The sequence below is a fragment of the Thermobia domestica genome, chromosome 1, assembly GCF_964235325.1.
Source record: "Thermobia domestica chromosome 1, izTheDome1.hap1.1, whole genome shotgun sequence".
Taxonomy (NCBI): Eukaryota; Metazoa; Arthropoda; class Insecta; order Zygentoma; family Lepismatidae; genus Thermobia; species Thermobia domestica.
The window spans coordinates 314,637,165-314,654,700 of record NC_137454.1 but is presented as its reverse complement, the minus strand read 5'-3'; the positions used below and the strand labels follow the sequence as shown (position 1 = coordinate 314,654,700).

General features: G+C 34.3%; 1 protein-coding gene across 1 annotated transcript in view; it reads right to left on the bottom strand.

The window, feature by feature from the left end:
* LOC145680715 (uncharacterized) overlaps positions 1–17,077 on the bottom strand; it is a 30,739-nt gene extending 13,662 nt beyond the window's left edge. Inside the window, exons 1-4 of the mRNA XM_081751652.1 lie at positions 16,951–17,077; positions 13,468–13,525; positions 9,325–9,542; positions 8,448–8,840 (exon numbers count right to left, since the gene is read on the bottom strand). Of these exons, the coding sequence (XP_081607778.1) occupies positions 8,448–8,840; positions 9,325–9,542; positions 13,468–13,525 (669 nt within the window). The 5' untranslated portion in view covers positions 16,951–17,077. The remainder of the gene's footprint in view (positions 1–8,447; positions 8,841–9,324; positions 9,543–13,467; positions 13,526–16,950) is intronic.
* Positions 17,078–17,536: the final 459 nt, after the last annotated feature.

Here is a 17,536-nt window from a genome sequence, read left to right as displayed (position 1 = left end):
AAAACAAACTAAATTCTTGGCACGACAATCCTTTGGTTCCTACCAGCGGACTTACGTTCAAAGTGGGAAGGTGTAGGCAAAGCATCGACACCCAAAGTCCCTAATGCCGGCTTTCTAGACTGGAGTCCGCTACCTCTTACTTAAGATAACTCCCCAATTGTCCTCACGATGCTGGGTCAACATCGAAATTGTTGAGTGCCTCTCCGGAAATTGAACCCATGACCACGGACACCGAAGGCATGCGCTAACCACTGTTTTTTATATATAAAAGGGTAACAGCTTTTTATCAGATTATTTAACCTGTTGAACGCTTTGCACGGATTACACTGTAACCATTACGACACCACACAGACATAGAAGTAAACGAGGACAGTTAAAAATACCTATGCCCGAAGTGGGATTTGAATCCAAGACATTCACAGTTAACGATCCACAGCCTAATGCCGCAGACCACTCGACTATGGCTGTCGGGTTTTATCGGCTAATCTGTAGTACATTTAAAGTAACTGATTATTTTAAAAGTTGCTCCTAAACACTGACAATCTAAGTCTTATGTATCAAATATTTCCTGCGATAATACCATACACTCTCCGACTTCTATAGACGAAAAGCCATAGTTACCCACATTATCTAATACCGAAATAAGTTCTGATTCTCTAGTAGCTACTGATGGTGATAGTCAAGGTTCACCGAAGCATGATCCCAAACCCAAACTGAGATATTGATGTCACTGGAACGCCTGAAAAGTCATTGTTGGTAAGTGAATTGCTCACTTGTCAGGATGAAGGGCGATGGTGATGTGAAATGCGGGTCTGTCAGAGGTACTACTATGATAATTGGATTTATAATATTCTATGTTTCCGTAAACCCTCTTCAAGAAGATAACTGTTAATCTTAGCTTTGAAAATGTTACACAATGTTCTTCGATTCATTGATTTGTTCTCTTTGCTCCGGTTTTGAGAACTTACCTGTTCCACTAGGTTCATTACTGGTATCAAATCATATGGGAGAGAGGAGTTTGAATTGCACACATGGTTTAGAAGGGATGATGTTGCAGTTTGAATATTATTTACTGTTAAGTTCCAAAGTTGGCCATCCGTTTCTAACAAAATTTTGAAAATTTGACGAGGAGGAATGGATAATTTGCTCGTTTGTGTGCTTGATAATATGTAAGGAGAGCGGAAGGTGTGTTTATTTTTCTTTATAAGCGGTTATAAACATGGAACTAGTTGGCAAGTGCAAAGATCTACTTCGCGCAAAGTTACCATATGGTTGGTTTTATTAGTACGTACCGAGCATTTGTATTATGAACATGGCTGCAGTTGTACAGAGACGTCCAGTTGATATTCTTACGGAGGGAGAACAAATCACATTCTAATAGTTTTAACAAAATGGGTCCAAACTTCCCTAACCTCAATGTAACCTGGCCCTACCGTACCCTACTTATCCCTATCTTACTCTACTCTACCTTTACTTACTCTATTATACGCTTTTGACTAGGCGGACGACCAATTTCGGAATAAATGTCATTATTTATGGAACAGGGAATCTTGTTCCGGTTTTATCATTGGACAAAAGTACTTTTTACTCATGTAGCATGCTGCAGAATTTTATTCGCCATATTAAAATCACATTATTTTTTTTTTCCCTAGTTGTAAGATATTTACTTGGTTTCGTTCTTAGGCATGTTTCCTTTCAAGTATGTAGTTCTATCCAGTTAGAACTATACGTTAGTTTTCGGTTTTTTAATTGTAATTGGGGGTTAGGGGGCTTGCTCCCTTCATGTGTAAAATTTTAATTTTTGTTTTTTTTTTTAATTGTAGAAGGGGGTTAAAGGGCTTGCCCCTCATGTATAAAATGTTTGTTGTTGTATGAAAATTTGGTGGTTCTTGCTGTAGTTTTATCTATTACTTAATAACTAATGTATTTGAAGTTTTGTTACATTTAGAACTGATACGATGGGAAGTTCACTTAATTCCATATATAGCCTATCAGTATTTGAAATATGCAATGTTGTAGCTGCCAATTGGGGATCATTTGCGCAAGCAATTGGATGTTTCCTAGTAGTTGGAGAAATAGATATCACTTTACAGAATGCCTAAATATTTTACCTGTTATTGTCACTACTACGTTAGAATTTTTCAAATGTCCCGCATACTATCCTTGACGGTGCCAAATATAACTATGTTGATCAGAATAGACATAGTAGAAAGTATTCTTCATTACTGTTTAGTTGCAAATACAATACTCAGATTCACAGGGTGTACAGTTTACAGATCTGAGACAAAATCCCATACTTGTGAACTGCTCTGCAGACTATATATGCAAATCATTTGTTGTTTGAATGAAAGTTATCAGAATATTCGTTCGATAAGATTTCGTGATAAATAGAAGTTTATCTAAGAGAAACAAGGTGAAAGATCAATCTGAATAACTAATTTTTACTTTTTAAAAATATGCAAAGAAAAATATTATACTTATATCGGAATAAAGTGCATGGAAGCGGAAGTTTAGACATAATAAACACTTGAAATCTTCTTATGTATTATCACAAGTTTAAGGAGGCGTTGTTTAGGACAACGTGCTTTTCTGACGTAAAGTATACGTGTTTTTATTGTACTTGTCAGATCAATTAATCAGTAGATAACAGCTAAGTTCACTATACAGAATCTATTGTGCCATTCAAGATCACAGGGAACAGTTTGGATATGTGTTTTATTTCAATTTTTACTTTCGATTGTGTACGTCGACGAACTTTAGTTCAAATACATATGGTAAAGTTTGCATGAAAGTATGGCTACTCTTCAATTTCTTCACACGAAGTTGTTTCTGTTTATTTCTTGTTTCATTACTTACAAGTAGAATTTCGCTATGTTTTCTACCACTTTTGCTACTTTATTGTAAGTAACTCAAGAAGAAACATCGTGACAATTTTGGAAATAATATGGTCGTTGAGTGGCAACAAAATATTATTAAATAAACTAAAACCTTTCGTATTGTATGAACACTTAATTGTTAGACGCTCATAACTTCATAAACAGCATTCTCAGATTTCTTTCATATAAGAGAAACCCTGGAAACAGTTCATTTCATACCAATTTTAAGATTATATAGGGTGTTTCAAAACAACACCGACAACGTTTGGGAGGTGATTCCTTACACCAAGATAAGACAAAAAGTATAGACCAATCTGGGTGCACAAATGCTTCCTTTCGGAGTTATAGGCTGCCGAAAACATAAAAAATTGAACTTTAGAGGTCCATAGCTCCAAAACTATGGGACCTACCACAGTCGGGTCATGACTTCACTTAGGAATTAATATGTTCCCTATCCAAATATCCATGTTTCAGAATCCTGAATACTTCCGCAACATTTTTTTTGGAGGTAGTTGGGGAGTGCTTCAAATTATATGGCCGTAGCCAAACTTCCGGTTTAAAAATTGCTGCGGAAGTATTCAGGATTCTGAAACATGGATATTTGGATAGGACACATACTAGTTCCGAAATAAAGTATTGATCCGACTACGGTAGGTCCCACAGTTTTGGTGCTATGGACCTTTAAAGTTCACTTTTTCATGTTTTCGGCAGCCTATAGCTCCGAAAGGAAGCATTTGTGCACCCAGATTGGTCTATACTTTTTGTCTTACCTTGGTGTGAGGAATCACCTCCCAAACGTTGTCGGTGTTGTTTTGAAACACCCTGTATATGGTTTCTTGTCCAAATGTTTTATCTTTTTTTGGTTCTAAAGTTATTCACTACGGGTATTTAAAATAAACTGTTGAGGATTGAGGAGCGTAGTGATAAGGGTCAGTAATCTTCAGCGGAACACACACTACCTCCGTGTATATCTTTTCGTTTTTCTACATGTAGTTTGTCCTGAAAGCAAAGCTTGTATTGACATAGAATATGTAGGACAAGCTTTATTGGAATAAAAAATACTTTAAAAAATAATAAAAAGCTTTATTGGAAACATACACGTATGTAAACTTCACTCGCTCATCCACATAGACACCATGTAAATTGTAGCTTTACCATGAGGCTATACTGATTTTCCCATACTTCCGCAGCTCTGCTAGCTAATCTAGCAGCCAGTGCAAGCAGCTTTGGTGTACGGGTTCCAGATTCGGTTCCCGTTGAGAGAGCATTGACCTCGTTACAGTGGCTCCGAACCTTAACCTTAAACTGTTGATCCACGTCGCTTATAGTCCTAGTATTGTAATGGGATGCTAAGTTTCTATAAACAATTAAACATACTTGCATACACTCGCTTACCACTACGGTATCCATTTGCACAATGAAAGCTTAATATCTCCCCACTATCAATGAGGTACTTGTTCAACCAAGCTCAATCTGAGCCAAACCATAAACATGCGATGATGCTTGCCAAAATATTTATCACATTGAGAGCGTGTAAGAATTCGACAATATATTCCAGCAAGAGGTAATAATTTTCATACATTGTGCATTCGCCCTCGGTGACTACTACTTGCTTCGGAAAGTATTCTTGGGGACAAAGGAAAATACTCCGTAACCTTCAATTCACTAATGTATAAAGTAGGCTACTCATAAAAGCTATCATTGCTTTAATTGTTTGACAGCAACTATTAGATCTACAACTACGAACTAGAGAAACTCACACCGCGCTGTGACAAGAGCTTGAATGGCAATGTGGATAAGTATATTAAGGTTTGTAATATGTGTTTAATACAGCTCTTTAACTCCTTATACTTATTTTAAGTGCTTTACAGCGAAATGTTCCTTACTTTTGTGTGACTTTTTATTTGCTTGTTAGTTATTACATGCCTACTCTAATCTGAAATATAGATTCTATGAATCTTTTACCTGCTGGATTTCCGTCATTTATTCTACTGTTTTGCAGGACCACTCTGTAACGACCTTTTGCATGTTTCGTGTAATGATTTAAAGCTTCTGTCCTTGTTTGTGAAGTTTCGTGAATTGGTAGTCAACAAGGAAACGTGGACTCTAAGTAAACTCATTTAAAAAAAAAAAACTCACGAATGGCGGATGTTGGAAACTTGAAGATTTAGTATACAAACTAATTAATTAAAAGTGAGTTAACAAATATTGAGCATGAGCTCCCTCGTGACTAAGCGGTTACTGTACGCGCCTTTGGCGTGGGAGACCCGGGTTCGATTCTCAGCGATAACTCATGTGGTTCGGATCTCACGTTAAGCTGTAGGTGGTCCACGTCTCATATAGTCTCGCTGCTGAAAGTGGACTCTAAACTAAAAAGAAATCAAATCGAAAAATCAAACAGGTAGAGCATTTTCAACAGATAATTAATAAAGCTAGGAAAGAATATTTCTCAAAGAATGGGGTAAAGAAATTGTTAAATGGGGGTCACTAAAATTGGCGTAAGGTATAACTACTATTACTTATCTGCTCGTGTTTTCATTTCTTGATTATTCCTCTATAATATGATTAAAAACAGTTTTAAAAAAATGAGAAACATGAACTGACTTTAAAAAAAGCACTGAAAGGCAAAAAGTAATAACACCGCTAATAATAATAATAATAATAATAATAATAATAATAATAATAATAATAATAATAATAATAATAATAAAAGCGGTGTAATGTGGGTTACTGTCACCACGGCATGGTGCGTCCTCAGGTTGCGGATCGAGGGGAAGGCCTCTAGAATTTAGAGGTTAGCTGCGAATATACTGAATAAGTAGTCGCGGACAGCTGACTAGGAGTGGTCCTCCAGCTTGGGGGTTTGGGTGAGGCTAACAACCTTATCCTGTAAATAAAAAAGAAGCTTGTTCAGAAATATTCGCAGAAGCCTCGGAGTAGGACTGATAACTTGACATGACTTCAGCAAAAGAAAATGGACATGAGATTTGGAACATGGAATATTAGAAGTCTTTATAGGGCAGGCAGGTGCGTTAAAATCCGTAACGAATGAGCTAGAGAAATACAGGATGGACGTAGTAGGAGTTCAGGAAGTTAGGTGGGAAAGAAATGAAACTGTGAATTCCGGAAATTTTACCTTCTTTTATGGGGAAGGAAATAAAAATCACCAATTAGGAACAGGGTTTTTCGTTCACAAACGAATAATATCAGCAATTAAGTGGGTTGCGTTTGTTACTGATAGACTTTCTATTATTACTCTTAAGAGTCGGTGGTGTGGTATTATTGTTTTACATGTACATGCCGCAACAGAAGACAAGGATGACGATATAAAAGACAGTTTTTATGAAGAAGTGGAACGGATATTTGACCAACTCCCACGATACCATATGAAAATTCTATGAGGGAATTTCAATGTGAAGGTAGGCGGAGAGGATATTTTCAAACCAATTATAGGGAATGAAAGTCTGCATAAGAAAAGCAACGACAACGGTGTTAGATTAGTGAACTTTGCAACATCCAAAAACCTTGCCGTGAAGAGTACTAAATTTCCACATCGCGACGTTCATAAATATACTTGGACCTCACCAGACGGAAAAACAAATAAACAAATTGATTACGTTTTAATAGATAGAAGAAGATAATCTAGCATAATTGATGTTCAGTTGTTTAGAGGAGCTCATTGTGACACTGATCACTACCTGGTAGCACCGATAATAAGAGAGAGATTATCGCTGAATAAAGAAAATATTCCATGTCTGAAAACGGAGAGATTTAATTTAAAGAAATTAGAAGAAAGCGAGAAAAGAGAAATACCAAATTGAAGTTTCGAATAGATTCTCGGCTTTAGAAGATTCGGAGTGCACTAGTGTTGAGGATACTTGGATTGAAAAAAGAGATAGCATTAAAATTTCAGCAAAATAAAAATTAGGACAGGCGGAAATACGAAGAAACAAACCATGGTTCGACCAGGAATGCATTCTACTAGCGGAGAAGAGAAAACAGGTAAAATTACTTTGGCTACAAAACCCGAATGAAATAACTACATAAAGTTCCGTAGACATCAGACGGGAAACTTCCAAAACTTTTAGAACAAAGAAACCCGATTTTTTGAAAGCTAAAATTAAGGAACTTGAAGATATTAGTAAAGCTAAAAACATTCGGGACATGCATAAGGCGATCAACGAATTTAAGAAAGGGTATCAACCTCGTGTTTATATATTAAAGAAAGCTGATGGAACAGTTCTCACTGATACAGATAACATCTTAAATAGATGGAAAGATTTCTTTGACGAATTGCTTAACACGCAGGAGAAACGGAAGTTAATGTGTATGGAGAAACGGAAATACACACCGTAGAACCTCATGTTCCAGAACCTAACCGAATAGAAGTAGAAATCACTATAAAGAAATCAAAGAAACACAAATCTCGAAGTGTACTTCCGGCTGATTTAGTTTTAGCTAGAGGCAAAACATTGTGGAACAAGATACACAAACTCATTCTCCTCATCTGGAACAAGGAAGAATTGCCACAATTGTGGAAAGAATCAATCATTGTTCCAATTCACAAGAAAGGCGGCAAAACTGACTGTAATAATTATCGAGACATTTCTCTTTTGTCAACATCCTATAAAATCCTCTCAAACACTCTACAAGATTGGCCCAATACGCAGATTAAATTAATGGAGGTTATCAGTGCGGATTTAGACGAAATTGAACAACTATCGACCAAATATTTACCACTAGCCAAATACTCAAAAAGAAATGGGAATGCAATACCCCGGTACATCAATTATTTATTGATTTTAGAAAGGCTTACGACTCGGTTAGGAGAGAAACATTGTACAACATTCTTACAGAATTTGAAATACCGAAAAAGCTAATTAGATTAATTAAGATATGTTTAAATGAATTCCAAAGTAAATTTCGGGTAGAAAAAATTTTGTCCACGTGCTTTCATGTCGAGAATGGCCTGAAATAAGGAGATGCGTTGGTGCCATTATTGTTTAACTTTGTTCTGGAATACACTATAAGGAAGATCAAAGATAGCAACCAGGGCCTAGAGCTGAATGGTGTTCATCAAGTTATGGCATTGCTGATTATATAATTTTTTAAAAGGGGATGATAGGAGAACAATAGAAAGAAATACAGAGGTCTTGTTAAACTAGGGTTATTACACTCATTAGTTCATTAAATAAGCAGTCCGTGCACTGTAATAATCTGTCAGCAATATTATTCTAAAATGTAACTTGCGACTACATACAAAAGGAACAAAATATTTAAGAGCTGATAAAAACTTTATGAATTTTCTTTCGTTTTTCACTTCACAAGTGAATAAAATTCAGTATATACTGTATAGTACGATCCGTTCAAAGAACTATCAAAGCTGATAGAATATACGTTAAACTTGTAAGTATGTGTGTTTTCTAAAGGTCTTTTTTTGCTTATTTTGTATATTTTCATTTCTAGGATAGCATATAATACAAGAACACATAAAATGTAAAATATTAACAAAACTTTATTTACAAGATATATATACACAATATCTTCATGTCATGGTAGAACAAAAGTTTATTCACACCAGTTCAAGATGGGGCAAATTTGGTTCCACAAGCCTGGGACATCGATTCCTTCAGATTCCAGAGTGGCGATGAGATCTTGTGTCTCAGGAAGATTTCGGACAGCCTGAACGACTTCGTTGATTTCTGGGGAGGACAGACGAGTGAAGAGTTCGCCAACACATGCGTCAGTGGCCAACAATTGGACAACAACGGCCAACAGCTCATCGACAGGAATCAAACTGGCCAATTGGTCAAACCAGCTCTGGAGACTCTTGGAAATCTTATGACGCAATTGACGGGGAACAGCAGCACTTCCAGGAGTGATGGTTGGCAGTCCAAGGATGCCCAAGATTTCATTGATGATGCCGTAAATGTCAACGTTGGAGTCAGCAATCCAGTCGATTAACTGGAAATATTAAAAATGTTAATTTTAATAATTAGAATTGGCTTTAAATCAATTAAAGATGTAAATACATGAAATTACAGAACATAATACATGATAACATTGAAACAACATACAATTTACTCTAAAACAGTTTAATATTTTTCTTTTCTACTTCGATAAATTTAATAAATAATACAATATCTTAAAGCATTTTCTCCTACAGATCATACTGTGACCATATTCATAACCTTAAGGACTGGTATGTTATCGTTTCAATCAGTCGACAATTACTAAGACGTCAGGTATTTTTTAGTTACTCAATGAAAGTAAAGGTTCTTAATTATGTTGTTCAATATGTTTACACATACGAAAAGTATAGTCTAAAATCTAATTCCAAATATGTGAATATTCCTTAAGAAAACATCCAGATATATTGAACTAGAGAATAGAGTTTCATCCTTAAATTATATAAATCTAAAGTATGACCAATAAATTATGCACTTACATCTCTGACTTGTTGGTAGCTGTAGATGGTGTCCAAGATAGTCCTGAAATCTTCGCTCTGCAGGTAGGCAAGGACTCTCTGACCATCAGGATCATTCTGGAAGCTATCCTCGAGGAATGCGACGAGCTGATCGATGTCAACAGTTTGCTCTATTTGTTGGAGAGCTGGGGCCAAGTCACAGGCCTGTCTTGGTAGTTGGAGAGGAACGAACTTGTCAGCTGAAATGAGGGAAATAATTATTTCGTTAAATCTTATTCTTCTGTGCTGCAGTAATTGAAAAGTTTGTTTTCCTTAACGAATAAGAATAACGCACTTTATTTTCCAAAACTTAAAACATTGTTTAAAATCCAAAGCACTATAAATAAGTATTTAAACAAATAAACGTGATTAATATTTAGTAATTGCACGAAGAATTTATAGTTATCACAAAGTAATATTGGGCCCTATGCAGAGTCGTTGTGACGCGTGATTAGTGCCATACTAAAGAGTTCGACTAACACATGTTTCCTGCAGTAGTCAGGCTCTTAGTATGACACTAATCATACGTCGAAACGACTCTGCATAAGGCGGATTGTATCTAAATTTCGTAAAGTGTTAAAACCAACGCAATGGACACCTAAAAATGCAGAAAATAATGACTTAGTTCCATTGTATAAATATATAATAAGTACGAGAAAATTGAAGATGTGTGTGCTGGGGGAGGGGGAGGAAGTGGAGATACATTAAAACTTAGTGATGAACTTGTATGCAAGAATTGTTCATATTCATCTTTAGAAACAATATTATACTTTTTTTGACAGCAAAGTAGCAAGAATTTGTTTTATTGGAAATGTTGAAAAGATTTAGCATTAAAACTCTTCGTTATGCGCCCCTGCATTTCCCTAGGATCACGATACGTCCTGATTAATCAGGATTGTCCCGTTTTGCGGCCATAAAATAGTGCCCATATATATATATATATATATATATATATATATATATATATATATATAAGAATGACACCTTTGTCACAATTTTTCATTATAACATATATAATCATTACATGTGTTCTGAACACTTGTTACAATTTTAGGAAGTATAGTTATAGTGACTTTCTTAACAAACCTGACTTATTGAATGTAATAGGGACCTGAAACAATAATATAATTAGATTACTTTCGGTATTTATTTAATTTTCCGCTCTAGGATTCATAGGTTCTTACCGATTGTCTAGGTTTTCCCAAATGAGTTCAGGCCGAAATGGGTTGGACTTGCCTGAGGAAACTTACTTGAAACGCCCCTTCGTTTTAGAGCTTTTTTATTAGTATATTATTGGTACAACAAAGTGTATCACATTGCAATAGTTTTTTTCCTACATTTTGTACTCTTATTGGGGGAATTAAACACTTTCACATATCATTGGCCTATACTAAAACGTTTAATATATACCTAAGACTCATCATAACAATCGTGATATTCTGATAATATTGAATGAATGAAAAAATTCATCTTAGTTTGAGATAATTGAGGAACTAGTTAATATGTGGATAATGTTTACATATCTTTGAAATAACATGTGAATTTTTAAATCTAAAAAAATACTGTAAAGCAAAATGCCATTTTAAAAATTTTCTAGAATACAGCAACTTAAAATGTAGAAATTATCGATTTGAATCCTCCTTGAAACAAGTTTATGCATTTATTTTGACGCTGTGAACAAAGGAGAGATACGCGATGAAAGGGGTCTGAAATTCGAACTTAGCAAAGCATCATTCAAGCATGATTTGAACAATCTGAGATATATTTTATCTTTATGTATATCTATTTTGGCGCGCTGAAGAGTGGCGAAGAGAAGTATGTAGTAAGCAGGCACACCACTGAGGAGGCTCAAAATTCAAATTCAACAGTAGGCTCTATCATGCTATAACTGCTTGACTGATTTTGAACATTCTTGATACAAGAGTAGACTTTCGGCCCGGGACAGTTCATAGACTTATATATATCCATATTAATGCGGGAATCAAAAAGTACCAAAGAAAAGGGTAAATAAAATTCAAATTTAGCATCGCCGTATAAAACCTGCTTGATCAATTTGAACCATATTTGAAATAAGAATAGACCTTCAGTGTAAAAAAAGATTTATATATATATATACACGACGGGAGAGGGAAGAACACACGGTTCAAATTCAGAATCTTCTTACAATAGCTGCTTGATCAATTTGCTTAAGATTATACTTTCGACCTACTGTAGAAAGATCTACATGTGCACATATGTTGAGCTTGGAAGACAAAGACATGAAGCAGAGAGAGCTGAAAGTTGGAATTTAGTACTGGGTATTAGTAACGAATGTTTTCTAACAGTTTCATCTTCACCCATGGAAAGTTTAAGTGTAGTGAGTTTCGAGCTAATTTTTTTTTAGGTGTCCCAATTATGGTCGCCCTATCTTTCATAACACACTTTCTTTTAATGCCATTGAATGATAAAGAATATTTAAAAAAAAAAATATATATATATATAAGAAGTGATCCGGATACTATCAGCAAACTGCTATTACAAGAACTAATAATATTGTTTTCAAGTCCTTTCACGCATAGAATTTTAAGTTTCCAACAATTATGACGTCACAAACTCCTCATCCAAATTCTATGAGGAAACGTTTGAAAACAGCCATTAGTTTTATTTAATGACATTTGTAGATACTATCAGGCTTATTTTCTGTTTTTAGATGCATAAGCTATGTAATATTCACCAAATTTTAAAACCTAGGAATGAGGTAAGTGAAGGGCTTTTTTTTTAAAAAAAGGAAACGAAAACAAAGAGATTAGAACGTGCTTTCGACAGAAAGCCATTGATACCTTCAAATAACTAAGAAAATTAATTAGTTAAAATGTAGACTAAAGCAATCCACAGCAGGGGCATGCTTACTAATTTTTTTTTTTTTTCATTTTTCGGACTCTAGTGATCGCGAGGGGTAATGAAGTTTCACCTAGATTTATCAATTTCACCACCCAACAGAACGCGAGGGTGTGTCCCGGTCGTCAACTCTCACCCACGAATTTTGCGACTGTTGTTTTTAGCGCTATATGCAGAACATCTACTGAGGGTACAACGTTGTCGGAATGCCGCACTAAGTTTCGTTTTGTTGTTATTGTTGTGGTCGTTATTTTATATTTTTGCTATTATTATTTTTACCATTTAATTCGAATAGTCGTTAGTGTTAGTGTTACAGTTCTTTTAAGTGCTGTTTTCTTAACGTTTGTTCCTAATGTCTTCTAAGTATGGCAACGTTGTTGGTGCACCACTTCTGCTGTTTCACTTTTTCCCAAGTGTACGTTCGGAAGGCAGCGCCACGAATAGCACCGAATTCTTCCGATGCATCACACGTGACGTGGGGCAAAGCAGTTCTATGATTTGCGTAGAGCTCAGACTTTTCACGAGTTGTCGCGGTCACATAGCTCAGGAAATTTCCGAATTTTATAACGCATGCAGTAAGAACACTTGTAAATATTCAAGTAAGAACAAGCTATTTGACTAGAAAGAGGTAATTAACTATTTAGTTATGAATTAGGTCTATTCCTCTTTTTCTATTTTTGACACTGTATTCTTGGATCGTAATTTCAAACCCTTTCCGTTGTTGATTAATTCGTGTTAACTCAGTCACCAGAACAAGAAATTTGGGACTGTTTAATTATCACAAACTTATTCTTAAGCTTGGCTGATCTCATCGTCTGTGTGTCATAATCACCCAATTTCTCAAATTTTTCTCAAGATTCACTTATTGATTTTCAATTTGTTTAAAATTTGTTAGCTGCAAAAATGCTAAATACAGACAGTAGCGTTATTTCAAATTTTGCCACGGAGGAGGGGTGGAAGGCAAGTTGCTCCACAGGTATAACAATTTCGTGTTTCTTATTACTGTATTAGTATAGAATTGATTAAATAACGTGGACTTATCAAACTCACGAGGACATTTACCCCCTGCCCTCCTCAAATGGCTCCAATGAATACAGGCCTGATTTAATCAACTAATCAAAATTCACTGGTCACAAAGAGTACGCAGATTGAAGTGTATCTTTAGCTATTGTATAGTATTGAAATATTTAATATTGAGTATTAACATTTTGTTATAGGGCAATGCGGTAGAGTCTAATTGATACATACCCCTGGGTCCACCAAAAGCAAGGCCGAAAATAGCAAGCAAAACCAAAGCAGTCTTCATCTAAAATAAAAGAAAAATGATACTATATTGTGATGACAATTATAATTTCATAATATTGTGTTACTTTATAACACTAAAATATAAAATTGATGATAGAAACTTTTTTAGATACTTTCAAGTCAAGAATCATGATATATTGGATAGTACAGTACATAGAAACTTTTTTAGATACTTTCAAGTCAAGAATCATGATATATTGGATAGTACAGTACACAACCTTGTTAAAAGATACTTGGCCAACGACTTCTCTTGAAAATGCCATATTCTTTTAATTGTATGTACGAAATTGTGCTGCTTCGGCTTGAAGAAACTTCTAAATTGTCCAAAAGAAATTTGAGTTAATTTTATTCAGTTCTATTTATAAATGAGAATATGAAGGTTTCACATAGGGAGATGGTAGCCAGATCTTTTTCATCAAGACTGTATGCACAATACTTGTGATAATTTGACTGTTGCGAAAACACTTTTTTTTTTTTTTTTTTTTTTTTACAATCTCAATCTGTTTTAGACTACATTAAGCTTAAAAAACAAGCAATCCTAATGCTCAAAGTTTAGCATATTTGCTTCATGTTTGAGAATTCTGTTTAAAATTTCAACAAGTAAATTTCAATGTATTTTATGAGCATCATACTATTATATGTTAACTGAATTAGTTTGGAGTTAAATTGAGAAAGTTTTTCACATTTACTCAAGTTTATGTCAATAAATAACACAAAAAATGTTATTTTTGTTTTCCCACCATTTTCTAAATAATAATAATAATAATAATAATAATAATAATAATAATAATAATAATTATTATTATTATTATTATTATTATTATTATTATTTACTATTAACAAAATACTTAATGTAACAAATTCTTCAAGGTGCATACTTCTCGCTGTTATAAGTGAGAGAAATAGTAGTCAATCGAATCTTTTTCGTTTTAAAGAACAAATTCCGTTAAAATAAAAGAAAATAAAAGTTTCTGATATTTTACAACTTGTATTCTCTCCTTTGGAATTTAATTGAGAAAAAATGATTGTGTTTACGCAAGCTTTTCCAGTGAGTATTCCAGATAAAAGAAAATGCCATTATTCCTCTACAAACTTTTCATTCTACCCTCACATCTACCTTTCTGCTCCAAATTCACTATTCTGTACCCCAATTTACCATTCTGCACCGAAATTTACCTTCCTCCCTTAAATTTAATATTCTGTACCCCAAATTTGCTATTCTGCAGCCCAACTTACCATTCTACCCCGAAATTTATCTTTAAGAGTTAAATTTACTATTCTGTACCCCAAATTTACCTTTCTCCCCAAAGCTTCTATTCTCCATTCCAAATTTACCATTCAACCCCCCAAATTTAGTTTGTTCCCAAATTTATTACTCTGGACTTCAATTTACCATTCTGCCCTGAAATTTAACTTTCTACCTCAAATTTAGTATTCTCCATCACAAATTTATCTTTCGCTCAGTGGTAGATCTAGCCCGGAGAAGGTGGCCTAGGTCCTCAGTTTCTTGAGTGACAAAAATAATTTATTATTTATACATTTTTGGAAGTATATAAACTCATGATGTGTGTATCACAGTCTGGGTTCTGGTTGATCCCCAGTTTTTACTTTCTAGATCCGCCACTGCTTTCACCCTCTAAATTTACCATCCTCCAGTTTGATTGTACCATTTTCAATGAAAAGTTTTGCCCTCACAAAAAAATCAGAGGCCCGATTTGCGTCCGAAAATCTGCCTGTGTAGTAATAAAAATTAAAAATATTTTATATAAACTTTTTTACGAATCTAATTCTCTGGAACCATAACGTTATAAGTCGGTAGAAATGACACAGTATTTATACAGAATAAGAGCTCCAATTAATTCGAAATTTAACACTTTCAGCAAACAAATTATTCTCAGAATTTATACTAATATTCAGGTTCTAGATCCCATTTTTTATAAATAATAATTCGTTTTACGTATATGAATCAGGCCGGTAGCCAGCCCAAATATGTAGGAGAGGGGCGGTTGAAGTTCGGGGTGGCCCGATCCAACCATATTATAGTTCATTTGCAAGCCTACCGTGAAAATTTTGGGGGGCAGCAAACATTTAGTGGAGCACCCCCTTAGGCCCCCCTGGATGCGGGCCTGATGTGAATTGATATATTTATTAAATGAATACTTGCAATGAAATATCTCCATTGAAGATGCTACTAATTTATCTCACTCAAATACATCTAATAAGTACATTATAAGCACTATTGTAATTTACAAATAAAAATGCTTACTACAATTTTGTAACTAACTTCCAACTTATAAATTTAGTACGGTATTTCTCATCGTATGAAGATGGAAGTTTAAGACTACGAACTAGAAGCAATGACTCTGGTCTATGCCACCAGTTGTCAGTGGAATTGGGTTCAAATAACTTTTCTGAACTACTACCACCGTCGGAAGAAAAGATCGTTTCTCTTTCAAATCTCACCTAGTTTTAACAGAATATAGGTGTATCAAACCATAAACAGCACCTCAGAATAAATATCCCCTTTCTTTCACAATACTTCCTAAGCATTTCTTTGCTATGAAAACATGATTGTTTTTCAATGTACACTGGATAATGTAATAAGTGCACACTATTAAAAGTGCTTAGAATAAAAAAAAACGAGAACCAATTAATCTAAGTCAAGATACGAAAATATGGTTCATTAAAAAAATAAAAATGTTTCTGTTGAGAAAGAAATAATTGTCTTCCAAATAAATGAAAGCTCAAGGAATGAAATTTAGTTGACTTTTTAATCTTAATTAAATTCAGACTTCATTTTTGAAAAAAGAAAAAAGAATTTTTAAGAGTACATAAACTTCTGTAGAATTGATGTTCTGTAAAGCATTGGTCAAACATAAACGTAACACTTTCAATTTTTTAATTGTAAGTTTGGAGATCATAGGAATGAATATATATATATATATATATATATATATATATATATATATATATATATATATATATATATATATATATATATATATATATATACAGTAATGGTGCTAAATTCGTTGTACAAAAGCAGAAGAGTGATTCCTGAGAGTAAAACAAAAAAAAAAATCCAATAAACATAGGGCGAAAACCCATCGTTTACGTGTTATAGGCTGCCGAAAACATGAAAAAATGAACTATGGGATCTACTGTAGTCGGATCAAGACTTCACTTAGGAACTAGTATGTGCTCTATCCAAAAATACATGTTTTAGAATCCTAAGGTGCTCACGCAACAATTTGTTTCGAGGTAGTTGGAGAATACTTTATATCATAGGCCTGTAGTCAAATAGTATATATATATGATTTTGTATTTAATGACATTAACAGTCATTAAACTATTATTTAATAAATGATAACAAAAAGAGCAACTTTGAAGTGTCGGACTTTATCACAAATACTGTATATTACTCACCTCGAGTGTTTGTAAGGTTTGAAGATCTGAGACAAAATCCCATGCTTGAGTATCACTCTGCAGTCTTTATATAGTTAAACTCTTGTTGTTTCAATGAAGAGTTATCAGGTAATCTGTAGAACAACGTTTTGTGACATGAGTGAAATTATCTCTGAAAAACAGGTTGAAAGTACAACACTTTATCTTACATAATAATTAATTATTTAAAAGTGTTAAAGAATCATAAAATTATTTGTGGGTAAAAGTACATAGAAACGGTAACTGCAGACAGTAAACACTTTAAATATTTTGATGTTCTAGTTTCCATTGTGTTTCTCAAACCGGATGAACGTATTAGCAACAAGTTGTAATACCGGACGTATCTGTATGCGTTCGTTGTTTTGTCGCTTTGTTTCAATACAATGCAACTAAAGAACGTTGATGTCCTATCGAAGAGCGAACATGGAACTTTGCTTACAAGAGAATACACGAGTTCCTGACCTTGTGTATGGTTTTTCTGTTTTAATCAACTTATTTTTGCGCTATACCAGATTCTCCTGTTTTGTCTCAAAATTTAGTATCTTAGCAGTGTAGTTTATCTCTTTTC